At 39.3% G+C, this 20,482-nt stretch overlaps 2 protein-coding genes across 9 annotated transcripts in view; both read left to right on the top strand.

The window, feature by feature from the left end:
* Nucleotides 1–8,995: 8,995 nt before the first annotated feature.
* On the top strand, nt 8,996–12,608 carry SLC10A5 (solute carrier family 10 member 5). Its single transcript, XM_053558404.1, is given in 3 exon segments — nt 8,996–9,167; nt 9,170–9,479; nt 9,481–12,608. Coding segments are annotated over 3 exon segments (1,290 nt in total). The 3' UTR covers nt 10,289–12,608.
* Nucleotides 9,243–20,482, top strand: part of LOC128563211 (inositol monophosphatase 1) — a 37,197-nt gene continuing 25,957 nt past the window's right edge. For 3 of the 8 annotated variants that reach the window (XM_053558411.1, XM_053558413.1, XM_053558405.1), the window contains exon 1: nt 16,798–16,985. The gene's annotated coding sequence lies outside the window, so the exon portion shown is untranslated. Of the gene's footprint in view, nt 9,305–16,797; nt 16,986–17,020; nt 17,227–18,008; nt 18,140–20,482 lie in introns of those variants that run through there. The other 5 variants (XM_053558406.1, XM_053558408.1, XM_053558409.1 and 2 more) reach the window with 5 other exon arrangements.

The following is a 20,482-nucleotide window of genomic DNA, read 5'->3' as shown; positions in this document are numbered from 1 at the left end:
AATCATATGGTCCTTATTTTTTAGTTTGTTTATGTGGTGAATTACATTTATAGATTTACGTATATTGAACCAGCCTAGAGACCCTGGGATAAATCCCACTCGGTCGTGATGTATAATTTTTTGGATGTGTTGTTGGATTCTGTTTGTTAGGATCTTATTGAGTATTTTAGCATCAATATTCATTAGTGACATTGGTCTGTAATTTTCTTTTCTTGTTGGGACTTTCCCTGGTTTGGGGATCAAGGTGATGTTTGCTTCGTAGAATGTGTTGGGTAATATTCCTTCTTTTTCTATATTTTGGAAGAGGTTTAGTAATATAGGTATTAGTTCTTCTTTAAAGGTTTGGTAGAATTCTGACGTAAAGCCATCTCGTCCTGGGCTTTTCTTTTTAGGGAGATTTTGTATAGTTGATGCTATTTCAGAACTTGATATAGGCCTGTTCCACATTTCCACTTTATTCTGACTAAGTCTTGGTAGGTGGCGTACTTCCAGCTATTGGTCAATTTCTTTCAGATTTTCATATTTCTGAGAGTAGAGTTTCTTGTAGTATTTGTTAAGGATTTTTTGAATTTCTGAGGGGTCTGTTGTTATTTCATTGTTACCATTTCTGATTGATGAAATTAGAGATTTTACTCTTTTTTTAGGTTGGCCAAAAGTTTATCTATTTTATTGATCTATTAAAAAAAAACCAACTTTTGGATTTATTGATCTGTTGTATAATTCTTTTCTTTTCAATTTCATTTAATTCTGCTCTGATTTTGGTTATTTCTTTTCTTCTGCTGGGTTTGGGGTTGGAGTGTTCTTCCTTCTTTAGTTGCTTTAGATGTCCCATTAAGTTATTAACTTCCTCTCTTTCCATTTTCTTGAGGAAGGCTTGCAGTGCTATAAATTTCCCTCTTAGGACTGCCTTTGCAGTATCCCAGAGGTTCTAGTAATTCATGCCTTGATTGTCGTTTTGTTCTAAAATTTGGCGATTTCCTTTTTAATCTCTTCTATAACCCATCTATCCTTCAGCATAAGGTTGTTTAGCTTCCATGTTTTTGTATGGGTATGCAGGTTCCTCTTGTTATTGTGTTCAGCTTTTATTCCATGATGGCCTGAGAAGATGCAAGGAATAATTTATATTTTTTTAAATTTGCTGAGGTTAGATTTGTGGCCTAGGATGTGATCAATTTTGGAGTATGTTTCATGGGCTGATGAAAAGAATGTGTATTCAGTTTTGTTGGGATGAAATGTTCTGTAGATGTCTGTTAAGTCCAGATGTTGAATGGCTGAGTTTAAATGTAAAATTTCTTTGCTTAGCTTCTTTTTGGAGGATCTACCCAGCACTGCTAAAGGGGTGTTAAAATCTCCAACTACTATGGAACTTGAGGAAATCAAGTTGCTCATGTCTGTTAGAGTTTCACTTATAAATTGAGGTGCGTTCTGGTTGGGTGCGTAAGTATTGATAATTGAAATCTCATCATATTGAGTATTACCTTTAACAAATATGAAGTGTCCATCCTTATCCTTCCTTATTTCGGTTGGTTTAAAGCCTATTGCATCCGTGAATAGGATTGTACCACCTGCTTTTTTCTGCTTTCCACTTGCCTGGAGTATAGATGATCATCCCTTCACCTTGAGTCTTTATTTGTCTTTTTAATGTAAGATGCGATTCTTGTATGCAGCAGATATCTGGCTTGAGTTTTTGTATCCAGTCAGCCAACCTGTGCCTCTTTAGAGGACAATTTAAACCATTCACATTAACTGAGAATATTGATAAGCCTTTCGAGAATCCGGTGGACATTTTTAATCCTTTTGCAACTGTGGAAGTTGGAATTTGGTCAAAATTTTCTGGGTGGGTTTACTTTTGTGGTGGAGGATTATGCTGGTCTTTATGGAGGATAGGTCTGTGAATATCCTGGAGAGCTGGTTTAGTTATGGCAAATTTCTTCAACATGTTAATGTCATTGAAGTATTTAATTTCTCTGTCATAAATGAAGCTGAGTTTAGCTAGGTATAGGATCCTGGGTTGAAAGTTATTTTGCTTTAGGAGATTAAACTTCGATGACCATCCTCTTCCAGCTTGAAAGGTTTCAGCAGAGAGATCTGCAGTTATTCTAATATTCTTGCCCTTGTAGGTGATGGTTTTGTTACATCTGGCTGCTTTCAGAATTTTCTCCTTCATATTAACTTTAGTGAAATTGATTATGATGTGGCTGGGGGATGTCTTAATTTGGGTTAAGTCATGGTGGAGTTCTGAAACTGTCTGCTATCTGAATTTAAGAATCTTACGTCATGTATGGAAAGTTCTCCTTCATAATCACATGGAGAAGAGACTGTGCCTTGTGAAGCAACTTCGTCGCTTTCAGGGATCCCTATAAGTCGAATATTGCTTTTCTTTGAATTATCCCAGAGCTCTCTGAGAGAGTGATCTGTTTTCGCCCTCCATTTCTCTTCTTCTTTGCGAGTTTGGGAGCATTCGAAAGCTTTGTCTTTAATGTCAGAAATCCTTTCTTCTGCTTGCTCCATTCTGTTACTGAGAGATTCTACTGTGTTTGTCAGATGTTTGAGGGCTACAACTTCTTGTCTCAATGTGTCAAAATCTTTGGTCATTTGGTCTTTGAATTCATTGAATTCTTGAGATATCTTTTGGGTTACTGCTTAGAATTCTAATTTGATCTTATTTGCTATCCAGATTCTGAATTCGATTTCTGACATCTTAGCTATTTGTTTGTGCCTGGTATCTTGTGCTGTGTCTGCCCCATTGATCCTCGGGGGAGTTGATTTACTCTGATTATTCATATTGCTGGAGTTTTTCTGTTGATTTCACCTAATGATTGTTTTTCACTGTTGCCTCTGGCTGTCCTCAGAGTTGAGGAGGTGTCTTTCCAAGATTTTGACCCCAGTGGGATCACTCTATTGTTGCTGGATCTTTGTAGGAAGTGACCCTGTGTAGTTCCTCTGGGGCTGCCCCAGCCAGGGAGTTCTGGTTGTGGAAGCAGCTCCAGAGTGTGACACACCCAGATCCAGCAACAGGGTGGGAGGTGGTGCACATGGTTCTGGGAGTGCCTGGTGCCCAGTGACTTTGGCATAGAGAGCCCAAGGCTCCAGCAGTCTCTGGCCAGGAGAAGGGCTCTGCGCAGAGGCAGGGAGGTTTCCAGAGGGCACGTGGCTACCAGAGTCCCTGGCCAGACAAGCGGGATTGAGACTGTGTCCTCAATCCTGTACCGGCAGGGAGGGTACAGGATTGAGGACACAGTGTTGCATGGCTGCTGCAGTTCCTGGTCAGGGCATGTGGAGGCCCGGGTAGGCGTGGGTCGTGAGTCAGGGATTACAGCACAGCTCTTATGGAGGTCCGGATGGCACCACGCCCAGGAGTTTGAGGTTGCTATGAGCTGTGACGCTACTGCACTCTACCCAGGGCAACAGCCTGAGGCTCCAGTGTGCCAAAACTGTCTCACTCTGCCCCTGAGGGTTAGGGCTGTAAGGCAGCTCAGTCCCCATCTTTAGGCTGCTCAGTCACTGGGTTAGTAGCTCCTGCCTGATCCTTGCTCTATGAATCTGAGGGCGAAGGTTGCCAGGGCAGTTGTCTCACAATGGCTCCCTGCGGCCCACAGCCAAACCCTATTAGCTCCGTCCGGATCAGCGGCTCAGTCTAGGGCCCTAGACAATGCCAAAAGTTCTCCGCACTCCTGCTCAACTCTCCCCAAGGCAGTTCAACTGCGTGCCAAGTCCAAAAACACAAAAACAGTTCACAGGTAAGACCTTTCTGGTTTGCAGTCTCACTGCTGCTTGTACTTATGGCTGCCGGCAGGATTGGGTCGATCGAACACACAAAACCACTTGCCAGTTTTCCACTGTTTTTGTCCTCCTCTTGAGGTCCAAAAGTCCCTTGCTAACTGCCTGTATCCTCAAAGGGATGATTATAGGCAGATCCCACCAGCCAGAGATGCCTGGAATCTTATCTCCCCAGACTCACTGTGCCCAGTTGCAGGGAAGCTGTTACTCCTTTTCATATTATTTTCATGTGAGGACTGGATTTCTAGTTGCCATAATGGATACAATGGAGAGGGCTATATATATGGGCATAAGTTGGAGTTGTTGTGGATATGGTTCCAGGCAGCATAAGAAAGCAAATTTCCCAATACAGTCACACAAATTGAAGGTCTCCTGGTGTATGAAAACTTGTATTTATGCTATACTTTAGTCTTTTTTTTTTTTTTTTTTTTTGCTGTTGTCCTGGGTAGAGTGCTGTGGCATCACAGCTCACAGCAGCCTCCAACTCCTGGGCTCAAGCGATTCTCCTGCCTCCACGTCTCAAGTAGCTGGGACGACAGGCACCCGCCACAATGCCCACCTATTTTTTTGGTTTGCAGTCGTCGTTTGGTGGGCCCAGGCTGGATTTGAACCCACCAGCTCAGACGTATGTGGCTGGCGCCTTAGCCGCTTGAGCCACAGGCGCTGAGCCAGCTATTCTTTAGTCTTATTAAATATGCAAATATCATTGTGTCAATAAGACAATATACATGTGTTAATTTAAAAATACATTATTGCTAAAAAATGAGAACTATCATCTGAGCCTTCAGCAAAAGATAATCTTTTCTGTGGGGAGTCTGGCTTTGATACAGATAACTGCTCATAAATCAAGATGGCAGTTGCAGAAGATTGGGTGGCTGTGACAATTTCTTAAATTAAGACAACAATGAAGGTTGTCTCATCAGTTGACTCTTCAGTTCATGAAAGATTTCTTTGTAATGTGCAGTACTATTTGATAGCATTTTATCACTAGAATGTCTTTCAAAATTGGAGTTACCAATGCTTTATCGATGAATTTTGTAGAGTATTCTAAATTTTCTTTTGTCATTTCAACTATGTTCATAGCATCTTTACCAGAAGTGAATTCCATCTGAAGAAACCACTTTTGTTAATCCACTTTTGAAGAAGTAGTTCTTCATCAAGTTTTGTTATGAAATGGCAGCAAGAGTCACATCTTCAGGCTCTACTTACACTTCTCGTTCTTTTGCTATTTCTGCAACTTTTAATAGTAACATCAAAGATTACTAATTATAGATCCCAATAATAGATATAATGATGAAAAAGCTGAAATCTTGAAAGGAGCACCAGAGACACAAAGTATATGCAGTTGGAAAAATAGCACTAATTGACTTGGTGGATGCTACAAACCTTCAATTTATAAAAAATGCAGTATCTGTGAAGCACAATAAAATAAGAGTTCCGTAAAAGATGGTATGCCTGTACTTAACAATACAAAGTAGTGAAAGTGCCAAATTAGTAGATAGTAAGTGTAACTATGTTTAATAGCTATTACCAGAAACTATAAAAGTAGAGGTAGATGGCCTTACATATACATATTCCTAGAGACCAGAAAATTTCAAAACAAATAGTTTAATATTCATTATCATTACTTATACTAAGATGATCAACCCATGTCTCATGATTTGGGGATTGAGAAGATAGGAATTAAGGATGGCAGTGATTGAGTTAGACCAAGGGAGAAAGAAGAAGTAGGGGGATGGACCTACATTAATAGGCTTAAAGGTAGTAAGTTAGGTCATGTCCCAGGTAGCTGGGTAAACTAGTCTGGAAGAGACACAGGTAATAGCTTCCTCAGTATTAGAGACCAGCAGCTGCAACATGAATAGTTACAGAGAACAAGGCATGAGAGTGAACTATTAGTCCCCAAGCTCCCTATTTCCATTATTACTCTGAAATCAGATATCTTGGACTTTCTTTCACGGCTTTCAGTTAATGTACTTCATGAAATTTTAGGGTTGACTGTCCCCATTCCATTCCAATATTTTCCCACCTGCTTGCAGACAACTAAAATTTTAAGTAGAAAACCTAGAAAGGGGTGAAGAGGTTTAAAATTCAGGTAGTGAAATAAAACTATGATACAAATAAATTCAGTTTAATCAGGCAGCAAATACAAGGAAACTTCAATATGTTTGTTTAAAAAATAGATGAAAAGGCGGCACCTGTGCCTGAAAGGAGTAGGGCGCCGGCCCCATATGCCGGAGGTGGCAGGTTCAAACCCAGCCCTGGCCAAAAACTGCAAAAAAAAAGATGAAAAAAGAAAATATAAACTATTTCTCACATAAACTCCAAAAACTTCAAGACACTTTTTATAAGCAATAAGACTGGCTGCTTAGTCCATCCCTAAAGAAATGAGTATTCTGGGGATTTAATCGTGTCAAGGCAATCTTTTTTACATTATTAACTAAAGAAAAATAAGTGTCCTTTACAGATTTTTAAAGATTAGGAAACCAGCCTGAAGGAGATGAGTCAGGACTGTAAGGTAAGTGCCTGATGATGTCCTGTTGAAATTCTTGCAAAATTGCCCTTGTTTGTGAGAGGAATGAATTAGGAGTATTGCCATAATAAAGAACTCTGGTAAAGTTTGCTTGGTCATCTTTCTGCTAAACCTTTGGCTAACTTTCTCAAAACACTGTCATTATACACAGATGCTATTCTTTGGCTGTCTACAAAGTCAACAACAAAATGCCTTGACTATCCAAATGATCGCTGGTATGACCTTTGCTCTTGACGAGTCCACCTTTCTTCTGTCAAGACCACTTCTCTTGGTAGCCACTTCATGGATCGTGCTCTGTCTTCAGGATCATGCTGGTAAAGCCATGTTTCATCTTCTACAGTGTTTTGAAGAAATGCTTCAGGATCTTGATCTTGCTTGTGTAAAATTTCCATTGAAAGCTTTGCTCTCAACAGTGCAACAGTTTTGGCACCTGTCAACTGGAAAACTTGCTCCACTATAATTTTTTTGGTGAGAATTGTGTAAACTTAGTGAGTTATCAGTATGTCAACTGCTGATTTCTTTGGAACATTGTCCTCAAACTTTTCATAAAGAGTCAATGATTTCGTTGTTTTTTCATCCAGCTTTACCATAAATTTAATGTCTGTTTTTGCTTCAATTTGAGCAGAATTCATGTTGCTCTAATAAAGGAGCTATTTTCAAACTAATGTCTTATCCTTCAAAAGATTTTTAATCCATACATACATTTTTCATAAAAGTGCATTTTCAAATGAAATTTTTGGAGAATCTGGGTACATATGAATGACACATTGTCAGATTTTTTTCCCCCTAGATTTTCCAAGGTTTATTCTTTACAGTTTTTAGGTAGGGAGAGGGTTGGAGAATCTGAAGAAAAAAATTAGCAGATAGAAGAATTTAAGGGAAAAATAGTGACATACTTCACATCTGTGACTCAGGCAACAAAAATTATGAATCAAGATAGTCACATAATTATAAATATAACTTTGGTTTAAGAAGTTTCTATTTCTTTTTATAATATTAAAATAGGGAAGTTCCCTGGCAATTTAACTAAAAAAAAAAATTTTAAAGCCAGTGAACAGTTTAGTTTTATTTCCTAATCTCACCATTAATATATGTATCTTGTCTTCCTAAATGTAGTACATGGAAATAAAATTTATCATATCTAAAGTCTGTTTCATTAAAAATTAATCTTATAATTTTAAAAAATTTGTTAAAATGTCTGATAAAAATGGCTTTGACAATTTTTGAGCACCAAATATGATCTAATGTACTTAATACAGGTTGCATTGTGATCACATGCCGTCTGTTGAAATGGCTATCTGCTCAGAGACTGCTAAATCTCTAGGCTCAATTGTAGATAGTTTTTGTTTGTTTGTTTGTTTGAAGCACCGTCTCCCTCTGTCACCTCAGCTAGACTGCAATGACCTATTCATAGTTAAATGCAACCTTAAACTACCTGGGGGCGGGGAGGCTGTAGTCTCAGCCCCCCTGGTAACTGGGACTACAGTCATGTGTCATGACACCCAGCTAATTTTTCTAGGTTTTGTAAAGATAGGGTCTTACTCTTGCTCAGGCTGGTGTCGAACTCCTCACCTCACACTATCCTTCTTGGCCTCCCAAAGTGCTAGGATGACAGGCATGAGCCACTAACTAATAGTAGATAGTTGTATTTAGTTTTCTGTTTATCTGTCTGCTTAGCATCAGGACACCTTCCCCCTGTTTGCGTAAGTCCTGGGGTTGAAGTCCAAAAACCTTGATGCTTTTCCTTATCTCTGGCAACTAAGGGACATGACCCAAGTTGGGTCAATTGAGCGTTTATGCCCATACTGTGAGTAGGAAGTAGTGTTTCAAAGAAGGAATAAGAGCTTAGAATTAATGTAGTGTCTTTCCATTGCCCCCTTGTGTCAGGGTTCAAGTGTCTGGTAGCAGTGGCCCCTTAACCAGGGTATAACTTTGGCCATGATACCGGTCAACTACTTTCCCTATTTTCACAAGTTACTGCCAGCAATCCAGGAAATTATTTTCCTACCGAAGAACATCGAAAGTAGTTTCAGTTTAAAAGCTATTAGCAACTGAAGGGTTTTGCCAAGGCCAGTTTTATGGCCTGTGCAGTTTTGTAACTAATTGATAACAGGCAACCCAGATAAGCTCCAGGAGAGCTGAGACTGCATCTAATTTGATCTTTGTGGGATAGCCAGTGACCAGCTAGGTGCCCCAGACAAACAGATGCTCAGTGAATATTTATTTGATTTTGACTTGAGTGAATAAAATAGTAATACTGACCTCCCGGCCTCTTTGCTATCATACAGATTTTTGATCCTGACTGCTTTTGGTGTAAATTTTTCCTAGCAAGAAAGAGAACTAAAAAATAACACCAATGTTTTAAATTTCAGTAAATAAGATTTCTTTATATTAGAAATGAGCCAGTCAGGAGGAAAGAGATTAGGTTTCTGCTGTGATGCATTGAATCTGATAAATGCCATGTCTTTTTAATTTTCTTACTTGCAAGTTAAACAGTTTATGTCATTCACCAGGTAGCTTTATACTTGAAAAGTACAGCAGTCCCTCCTACTGGACTTTGATCCAGCAAAAACAACTGTTACCCAACCCATATCTCAGACCGTCACTGGAACATCTGTTCAAAGAATGTTCTACAGTTTTTAAAAACTGATTTTTTCATATATGATTATTTAAACTTTCAAAATGATTAGAAAACTTTTTATTACCCTCCTTTTGCTTCTTCTGTCTTTGACTGAAGCAAGGAAGTCATTTCGAAGTTTTCCGACTATAGAGAAGACTGAAATACTATTTTTCCCAAAGACTGAAGAAATCATTATGGTAAGGTCAAGCTACAACGAAATACAACCTAACTTCAGCAATTAGAAGATCCTAACATGCTGCAAGTAGTGGATGTGACCAAGACCTCATCGGACATTACCATCTTTAGCATAAAGCTGGTGACAGATGAAGAAGGGGAAACGAATTTGACCATTCAACTCTGGGATTCTGAAGGTAGGCAGGAAAGACTCATTGAAGAAATAAAGAATGTCAGAGTCAAAGTGCTCAAACAAACAAAAGACAGTCTTTTCCAGGCATCAATGCATATTGACAGAAATATCCTGATGCTTATTTTACCAGTTGTACTGTTAAATAAATGTGCGTTCGGTTGCAAGATTGAATTACAGGTGTCCCACAGTGTGGAAACAACCTTTGCTGATAATTCTTGGGTCAGTTACACAGTTTTTTCTTATGCCATTTTGTGGATTTCTTTTGTCTCAGGTTTTGGCATTGCCTAAAGCACAAGTTTTTGGCTTTGTAATGACCTGCACATGCCCAGGAGGGGGTGGGGGATATCTCTTTTCTCTGCTTCTAGAAGGAGATGTCACTTTGGCCATTTTGATGACTTGCACATCAACATTATTGGCCCTGATATTGATGCCTGTCAATTGTTATATATACAGTAAGATATTAGGGTTATCGGGTACATTTCATAGTCCTGTTTCGAAAATTGTGTCCACCCTACTTTTCATACTTACACCAGTATCAGTTGGAATAGTCATCAAACATACAATACCTGAAAAAGCAAAATTCTTAGAGAGAATAATTAGACCTCTAAGTTTTATTTTAATGTTTACAGGGATTTATTTGACTTTCAGAATGGGATTAATGTTCCTAAGGACAGCTAATGTGGGGGTGCTTCTGTTGGGTCTCTTAGTTCCTGCTTTGGGTTTGTTGTTTGGGTACTCCTTTGCTAAAGTATGTATGTTGCCTCTTCCTGTTTGTAAAACAGTTGCTATTGAAAGTGGGACCTTAAATAGTTTCTCAGCCCTCGCCATCATTCAGCTCTCTTTTTCACAGTCCAAGGCATAGTTAGCCTCTGTGGCTCCTTTTATAGTAGCCATGTGTTCTGGATGTGAAATGTTACTGATCTTTCTGGTCTACAATGCTAAGAGATATATTGCAGATGATAAAAGAAAAAAGTACTCCCTATTGTAACATTTAAAAAATTACTGAATTCTGGGCGGCGCCTGTGGCTCAGTCGGTAAGGCGCTGGCCCCATATACCAAGGGTGGCGGGTTCAAACCCAGCTCCGGCTGAACTGCAACCAAAAAATAGCCGGGCGTTGTGGCGGGCGCCTGTAGTCCCAGCTACTCGGGAGGCTGAGGCAGGAGAATCGCTTAAGCCCAGGAGTTGGAAGTTGCTGTGAGCTGTGTGATGCCATTGCACTCTACGGAGGGCCATAAAGTGAGACTCTGTCTCTACAAAAAAAAAAAAAAAAATTACTGAATTCTCACTCTGGGAGAGGCACTGTGGGAGATTCAAAGATCAAAGATTCAAAGATTCAAAGCAAAATACTATTTTCTCAAAAGCCTCTTCCTATTGGAGAAGAAAAGAATATATGTTCATATTTGTTAATCTCCCAATGGCACAAAAAGTAAAATACTACACACTAGTATTGAGGAAGGAGATAGTTTTTCAATTGTGTTGGTTTGAGGAAAGTTTTATAGTGTGATGTGACTATGATACTTTATTTCTGTCTGTTGAATGAGAAAAGCACTAGAAAACTGCTCCTGCAATGATTACAATGTCTCCTATTTTAGAAAGGATATATACATAGTAGACATTTGGCAAATGATCACTTAGTGAATGAATATATAAATTCTTATTTTAATTTGTCATTGGCTCATCAAAATCAATATGTCTTAAAGTATATGTCACAATGTCTTCTCTGAGTTGCACTTTCTCCCGTCTTCCACATCTCCCACCAAAAGCATTACCTTTTATCCTAAACACAGTCAGCTCTTCTTCTTCCTTTTGTCCATGTTTTTTAATAGTCAACCTATTTCCAATGGAAAATGTGCTATAATATCCTCTGATAGGTCTCCTCTCCATTCCCAGCGCTATCCCTTTTGTTCTGCACTGTAATGCTTCTTTCCTAACCCTTCTTAAACTGGCTTCTGGCCTCCAAGCACTGCCAATTAATCTTCCCCAAATCTAACTTTGACCATGTGATTTCCCTGCAATGAAACATTATGGCCTTTCAGATAAGGTTTGTATTCTTAGTGAGGCATTTATTACACTCTACTTTCTGACCTTAATCTAGCTTCCCAGTTTCTTCTCCTCTCCCTCTTCTTTACACACAGACTACGTTACAATCAAGCAGCCTGACTTGGTACGTCATGAATGCGCCCTTGTTCATGCCAGCCACTGGGCTTGTTTTGTAACTGTTTTTGTTCCTGTTGTACCCTTCAAATGCTGTAAATCCTAGGAACAGAAAGTATGTTTTTTCATTCTATTACCTTCCATCAAGTCTAGCACAATATTTTCTATGTGCTTATTCAAATACAGTGTTGAAGCACAGACAAGGGCCCAAATGAATAGTATGTTTTTATACTACTTTTAAATTTTTAATGGAAACTTTTAATATGTAGTTCCCATCTGCACTCTTCTAGAAATAAGGTATAGGCATCAAGAACAGGAACTACCACTCTAAAAAATTTTGCTTTTTCTATTTCCTAGCTTTAGGCTTGTGGAAATTCCTTAAGCTCCTCACAGTTCAGTTTCCTCATTTCAGAAATGGAGATGACGGTAACACCTCCATCAGACTGTCCTGGGAATTATATAAAATCATCCATGCAATGTGCTTAGACGAATGTCTGACACATAGTAAGTGCACAGGGCTAGCTACTATAGTTATTTTATCCGAGTTTTAACTTTCAAAACTGAGATAGCTGCTGCTGGTTTGAAATGCCAATATCATAACTGTGTATGGAGCCTAATACTGTCAACAGTTTCCTACTTGGGTTATTCAGGGAATGTCTTTCTTCTTTAACAACTCATAATATAACCAAGTTTCTTTTTGTCTGATGTCACCAAAACCAATATATGAATATCAAGATTTATAAAGGATTTGTATGGCATGATGATAGATAGTTGTTTGATTTATAAAATAATTGCCTATGTGGTATATTTTATGCTTTTGAACAAAAATCTCCACTTAGAAGTTTAAAACAGAATCAAATTTGTACAAGCTTAATTTACATACATGTTAATAAACATATTTTAGTAGTTGAGGGACAGGAGACGTACCTTTCTGTTGGACATATTAAGCTTGTGATCTCGAACAAAACACTTACCTGCACTTCAGTTTTAAAATCTGTAAAATAAAAAGCTTTAATTGAGGTTTGAGATTTTGCTCACTGTTCTAAGGCTGTTATTCTGGTATAAAAATCTAGGCCCTAGTACCATGGACAAGAGGGTGGGGAAAAGTGAGGAAGGTTCAGATTGATGAGAATAATCATACTGTTTTCGCTTTTTAATTAAGGCAACAACCAAACTGGGATCTTCCTGAGGGCCAGTTTTTGTTGAATTTCCTACAGTGTTTGCATAATGCATTGAACGAAGTAGGTGCTCATTAAACATTTATTGAATTAATGAATAAGATCTATAAAGATCAGAATCAGATACTCTGAAGCAAGACTATGGCTTGGCTACACTTCCAGCTCTTTCAATTTACTAGCTAGTGACATTAGGCATGTTACTTAATCTCTCTATACCCAAATTCATGGAGAAAATGGGTAAAATAGTAGCATCTACTTAATAGTTTTGTTGTGAGGATTAAATAAATTAATATGAACAAGGTCCTCAGAACAATGCCTAACATATCCTAAGCTCTATATTATTAATAATACTTTTATTCTTTGCATAGTTGAATAATGTTATACATCACAAAGCAATTGGAAGTGCATGGATGGAATTTTTAATATATTTTATTTCTTTTATAGATATATCAGGAAGATAGATTTTGCATAGTAAAATTGTCTGAAAATTTGGATGGAGGTATAGTAACTCAAGTTACTGTTTTTTGGTGTTTTTGTAAGACCGAGAGGCAGAAAGCAGACTGACTAGTTGGTTGAGTTCATATCTAATATTTTACACAACCATGACTTGTTAGACAAACAATTCAGAAGTAGAGGGCTTAGCCTAATTTTAAAAAAGGTTTTGTCCCATCCCTTAAGAAGGACAAGTTTATGCTGTACTACTCTAAGAATAAGAATTCTATGACATATATTCTATTTTTTTTTTTTTTTGAGACAGAGTATCACTCTGTTGCCTAGGCTAGAGTGTCATAGTGTCAGCCTACCTTACAGCAACCTCAAACCACTCGGTTCAAGTGATCCTCCTGCCTCAGCCTCCCAAGTAGCTGAGACTACAGGTGCATACTACAATGCCTGAATAATTTTTTGATTTTTAGTAGAGATGGGGGTCTTGCTTTGTTCAGACTGGTCTCCAACTTCAAGTGATCCTCTTGCCTCAGCTTCTCAGAGTGCTAGGATTACAGGTGTGAGACAGTGTGCCCAGAGACATATATTCTTATATTTGGGAAAGCTGTTAGCTTGCAGGAGCATATCAGAGGTCTTAACAAATCAATAGCTGCACCTCCAACCTATGCTGTACATGAAATCTTGTAAGATAGCATAAAAAATCTTATGAAATCTTAAAAAATAGATTCCCCACCCCTGAGAAGCTGCCCATTGCATATGTAAATTTAATTATTTTAAGTCAAAATCCACTTTGACAATCAACTGAAAAAGTTTTTGCATGTGGAACCTGAAATTTTTAGTGAAAAGATCTGTCATTTAAAGAAGTCTATTCCAAAGACTAAGTAGAGTTAGAAAGATGCCCACAATTTCTGAAGAAGTAATTCCTGTGGTAGTCCCTCTTTATTACACAAACATGGCAATTAGGTACAATTGCCCATGGGGAAGGATGACCAGACCACTTTGTGGTCCTTCCCCAGACCTCTCTCCTATATACTCAGGTGTCTGGGGGAGGTGTCGGGGCTTTGGATCTCACTTCTTCCATTTTGGGGTGCAGCCTGTCTCATAGAGGGGGGTCAGCTGACAGGACAGGCTACCAAGGCCTCCAAGATAGAAGTCACCCCAAGGGAGGGATGGAAGGCAGATGAGGTATACGTTACTCCAAGAAGCCCATTTTATCCTGGCACAGTGTGTGGCTGAGACCAGAACCCATCCCCTGCCTCCCACAAACACCTTGGCACAGCAAATGTTCTCTGGGATTGGGAACGATGGCTACAGGTGTCACTGTAGCTTAAAAAAATGTCCTTTTAGGAACCCAAGACAGGCATCAGGTGCTGAGGTCTCTGCAGCCATCTGAACGACTTTAACAGCCCTGGACAAAAGTTTCTTTGGACTGCATGGGACCAGTCTGCGCACTGCCACAGCCACCTCTGAACACTAAGCTTCCCTGTGCAGTGGCAGATGTTCCATTACCTTTCACTAAGGCATTTGGAGCAGAATGGCCTCTTTGGACTGGAGAAAACTGAGTTATCTGAGAAGCATTGTGAAGTAGCAACAGAGGGCTGTAGAGAAAAACTGGACTTTCTGCACATCTGACAAAAGAAACTCAAATGGTTTTAACTTGAAAAAATAAGACATTCCATCTTTTATGTATCTTACTTTAAATTGGTTATACTGATTTTAGTAGCTTTGCCAAATCAGTTGGACCATAATCATTTACAAAAGATTTAATGATAATTGATAAGATTACTGCAAGTCTGGAAATTTTTCATTAGTTATGAATCAAGACTTATTTATTAGTATGCATTGGCAAGACATTCCTTTTAAGGTGATTGACAAGGAAGAATACAAAAACTAGTTTCTGAAGGCTTTTAAAATCAAGAAGACAAAAGTATCATTTGATAGGCAAATACAGGTATCCAAATCAGACAAATTTCATACTCTTTATGAAGTGCGAGAATTGGGCTCACAGATCACATCATTCGTGTTTGAGACTTGTTTCATTTGCAACATGTTGATGACATCATGTCTTTTCATTAAACTAAGAAACAATCACTCCTTAAGTGAGGAACCAAATAACTCACTTTCCTGGTCCATATAAGATGGTTAGAACATCTTATATCTCCATACTGCATTATGATTTCATATATTATAAATTACATATGTATGTACACATATATCATATGGCCACCCTTTCAAGAAAAGTATACATTGAAGGACCATTGACTAGCCCTTGTACCTCATATAATGCAACCTCATGGTGCCATATATTCTTTGGCTATGGACTTTGACAGGGGCCAAGGGAAAACTTCCCCTTTGGCTTCTGAATGTTTGATGAAAATCAGCTTACCAAAGGCAGATCAGTAGGAGAAAAGGATATAAATTTATGTGACCATAGTTTTATGTAGCCCAGAGCCTCCAGAACTAAAACCCAAAGAAATGGGGAAAAGCCATGTTTATGCTTAAGGTCAATGAAGTATGGAGAAAATTTCTGTGGAGAAATATGATTAGACAAAAAGGGTATAATCTACTGCTAATGGACTGAGTGGGGAAATACAGCAAAGCCTGGCTATTTATATTCCTCTTGGACTCTATATTATTCCTTCCTTCGGGATATTGGGCAGGGCCCTTTCTGGAATGGGGGTCCTATGACCTACAATCAGAAAAAAAAAATCAGATAATTTACATTGAATTTTTACACAGAAAAGCTGGTAGAAAAGGGGTTCTTTTTTCTATGACCTGCCTTGGGGAAGAGGGATTCTAATTTCTGTGGCTACCCTTGGGTGAGAATTAAAGACCAGAAGCAGGCGGGCAGAAGGTCAGAGAAAAACTTTTGATTCTGGGATGTTCATTTTGGGGAATGTTTTTCTTAGCCGCAACAATTCGAAGTCAATCTGTTTCACTCTCTGCTGTTGCTGAGTGAACTGAGGACAGATCACTTAACTTTTCTTAGCCTCAGTTTCCTCATCTTTATAATGAAGCTAATCATACTTTCCTAATGGAACTGTTGCAAAGTTTAATTAAAGTTATGGATATGGAAACACAATTTCCTGAGACATATTAAGGCCTCAATAAATGATATGTGAATGAATGTCAAGAATGAGGGCAGTTAGTTTGGGATACCAGTTATATCAGTTTTCCTAGTATAAGTTTGGCAAAACAAGCTGCACATCTAGAGTTGTATCTCCAATTTTTGTTTTGTCAAAACAGTAGTATGGGATAAATGAGAGGAAGGAAGAAAGAAAGAAAAATGGGAAAACATTAAGGAATGTAAGACGAAAAAAGAAATGGGAAAAATAAAAAGGAAAGGAATTTTTAATAAAGTAGAAGAGGCATGCAGGAGAAAGGAAGCTGGGAGAGTCAGTAGTGAAAAAAAACCAGGCACGGGCGGCGCCTGTGGCTCAGTGAGTGGGGCGCCGGCCCCATATGCTGAGGGTGGCGGGTTCGGACCCAGCCCTGGCCAAACTGCAACAAAAAAATAGCCGGGCATTGTGACGGGCGCCTGTAGTCCCAGCTGCTCGGGAGGCTGAGGCAAGAGAATCGCGTAGGGCCGAGAGTTGGAGGTTGCTGTGAGCCGTGTGACGCCACGGTACTCTACCAGAGGGCGGTACAGTGAGACTCTGTCTCTAAAAAAAAAAAAAAAAACAAAAAAAAATAAACAGGCACATCTCACCTGGCAAGCAGGTCGCAACCCAGCCAGGGAAGGCAGGCTCCTCTGATAGGCGTGTCGGGGGCGGGGCCCACGGCAACCACACCCTTCAAGGACAGAGCTTAAAGGGGCGGGACTTCCTGTCTGAGCAGCCTTTGTGCCTCCGGAAGAGCTGAGTAGCGGTTAACGTCGGGCATCCAGCGAGGACGCACTGCAACTGGAGGTGAGACCGTTGCCCACTATCGCTTGCCACTCTCTGCGATCTGTGGGGCGCTGTGGGCGTGGGCGGCCTCTCCCCTCTGAGGAGCGAGGGCGGGCGCGGTCGGGGCGGGGCTCGGTGCTGGGCGGAGGTCGCATCTAGGTGACTTGTGTCCTGCGGTGTTGAGCGGCACCAGGAGCGGTACAGACCGTTTTTTGTAGCGATTTCACCCACCCGATCCTATCCTCGTGGTAGCTGATATAGAGTAAGTGCCTCGTTTTAATTTTTACCACTCGGAGGAAACTCGGAGAGACCTGACAGGTTCCCGGGGTCAGGTACTCACTGTCAGGGATGGGGCAGTGCCCCATTTCCCGTCCTGTGCGCTGTCAAGTGCTGAGGACAAGGGACAGAGAGGAAGGTGATGTGGCTCCCACTGCTGAGAAGGCTGTGATCAGGACAGACACAGTTGGAAAGTTTCATGTCTTTGGGAAAATGAATAAACTATGGCCCCTTTCCATCATAAAATATATTTTAATTTGTAATACTCAAGTTACCTTTGACTTCTGCAAATGCAAGAGGTGCTCAATGTGACTTGTATTCATCTTATCAGTATATATCTAATATTACAATTTTCATACAGTTTTTCCCTTTTTTAAAATGTGTATACATTTCCGGGCATCCTCTGTATATATTGAAGAAAGAATAATAAATCTTATACTTCTTAATGATCTTGAGAAGGCAGAAGGCAGCTGCAGAACTGTATGAATATTACAATTTTCATACAGTTTTTTCCTTTCTTAAAATGTGTATACATTTCCTGGCATCCTCTGTATATATTGAAGAAAGAATAATAAATCTTATACTTCTTAATAATCTTGAGAAGGCATCAGGCAGCTGCAGAACTCCTCCTCCAAAGATAAGAACAAACTTTACAGTGAGCTAAAATAACCTTGAAAAAAAACTATCTAACAAATAACAGCACCCTTGTTTCTTGAGAAATATAATCATTAACTCTTTGTACTCTTTGTTGTAACTATAACTATACAGCTGATATTGAGCTTAAGAAGAAAATATAAAAGAGTTTGGAAAGAACTGTTCCCCGGAACTCAGCATTTTACGCCTTGAGGCACCTGAGTTCTCGCCCGCATTTAAAGTATTCCTTCCTCTATATTTTTGGTGTGTCTGTCAATTTTAATTTGCTGTTTTCCTGCAACAATATTACATATGATTTTTATACATGCACATATATACATATTTATATGTTATACGTTCCCGGCTCATAACTCTCATAGCTCTTGCTAAGTCTTTTGTTATAATGTTGGGGCTGTTGCAGGAGAATGGAATCTTTCTCTCTGACTTCTCTTCTCCTCTTTTCACCTCTCCTTTTTCTCTCCAAGGCCAGAATCTTCCCCAGCCTTTCCGTCTTGCAGCTGACCATAAAAAAATTTTCTGACCTATCTTGTTTGATTGTAGGTTATAAGACCTCCCATTTGAGAAAGAGTCCTATCCTATACCATGGAGAAAAGAATGCTGCACAGAGGGGCCAAGAAGACTCTAAATTAAACAGAGGGACGTTGCTGTGATCTAATATTAGTATTAGATCATTTAAGTTTTTTATAACATCACTTTTCTCCATGATTGTTAATCATGCCTGTCCAGTGAAATCCAAACTCAGGATTTGAAACTTATTTCAAACTCCTCTGAGTTCACAATCCATATATTTAGCTGCCTAATTGTCATCTCTTTTGAATTCACTGAGGGACCTCATTCTCTTCCAATTAAACTCTTGATCTTCCAACCTAACACTCAAATCCCAAACTCCACTTTTTTTTGCTGCCCCTGGTTTCAGAGGCTTTCACCATTATCCATTCAATTGCCAAAGTAGAAAGAGAAACACAGGATTTCCCCTTTGGGAAATCTGGGCATCCTTGAACTCTTCCTCTCCTCATACCCAATTTCCAATGTACTTACTAAGTCTCCCCAGTCATCTACCAAAGCAGATAGTTCTTGACTTTTTGATTAACTTCTCTGCCAACAGAACCTCCTTCCTAAGGTTTAAGTCAAACATGGGGTCTCCTCTGGTCTTCTGCATTCTAAATCCAAGTCTACTACCCATCTACCTACACACCCTCTCTGCCTTTCCCTCCACCCTCCAGCCCATTCTGTTTAGTAGCCACAATGATGTGCTTTCTCAAGGCTGTCTATAATCAGACTCCTCTCTCTAAGGCCCTGGAAAGGATGGTCCCTACTACCTCCCAAGCCTCATCCTTCCCTGTTTTTCTTCATCTCTGAGCGTTCACATTTATGCCTTTCAGTTATTCAGCTAGAACCTTTATGGCAGGAAGCAGATGTAGTTCAGAATATCTAGTTCTCTTAAGACTAGAAGAATGGAATGGAAATAACAATGAAAAAAAAAGTTTGGAAATAATTATTGAATAGCTCTAAGGAGTTACTTACATACCTAATAAGGAAAGTAGGCACCTTTAAAAATGTTTTTAAATGCTTTCATCAGGAAAAAAGCAATTAGCAGAAACTTGCTATATAGGTCTTCCCCCTCTTTCCTATAATGTGATGTCAGAGTAGTCCTCAAGATGCGACTCTCTGCCATTTATTCTCAGTTGTAAAGGAGACAAAATTAGGGTTGCTTTATAAATGATGCCACAGATTTTTGAGTCTGACAGCTTAGAAAGCTTCATTGTGCTAGGTACAAATTTTAGAGTGTGGTCAAGCCAGTGGTGAGTTATTTTAGTCTTCAGAAGTCAGTGGAAAGCTGGAGAGTTCAGAGGACAAAAATATGTTATTGTTATTTTTTCCCCTCCTGTCTGAATCTCGGTGAAAGAAATTTTTCTTTTTCTTTTTTATTATTTTTGGGGACTTGGAATTTTTTTCTTCAGAATCTTATAATAGAAAGAACAATGAACTTTAAAATCAGAATTGAATTCAAATTCTGTGTCATCTGTATATTTTTGAGCAAACTATTTCTCATCACTGAGCCTTCTGTTCTTTATCTTTACCACCTTATGAAAAGAAAATCTTCTGTATAAAGTACCTCACTCCCTGGTGTTCAGTTAGTACCTACATCTTTTGCTCTTCCTTTCAAATGGGGTCTGTTTCTGTATTTTACGTGTTCTTTCTCTTATTTTTACTTTATTTTCTTTTTTTTTTTTTTGTAGAGACTTTATGGTGAGACTTTAAGTGAGACTTTATGTCTCACTTTATGGCCCTTGGTAGAGTGCCGTGGCCTCACACAGCTCACAGCAACCTCCAACTCCTGGGCTTAAGCGATTCTCTTGCCTCAGCCTCCCGAGTAGCTGGGACTACAGGGGCCCACCACAGCGCCCGGCTACTTTTTGGTTGCAGTTTGGCCGGGGCCGGGTTCGAACCCGCCTCGGTATATGCGGCCGGTGTCTTACCAACTGAGCCACAGGTGCCGCCCTTTACTTTATTTTCTACTCAAACATTTACTTAGCTTTAAAACTATTTCGTTCTTCTTGTCCAAACTAATATTTTGTTTTGTTTTG

This window comes from Nycticebus coucang, chromosome 13 (assembly GCF_027406575.1).
Source record: "Nycticebus coucang isolate mNycCou1 chromosome 13, mNycCou1.pri, whole genome shotgun sequence".
NCBI lineage: Eukaryota > Metazoa > Chordata > Mammalia > Primates > Lorisidae > Nycticebus > Nycticebus coucang.
Note: the sequence above shows the minus strand (reverse complement) of the source record. Positions and strands in the feature narration are given on the sequence as shown.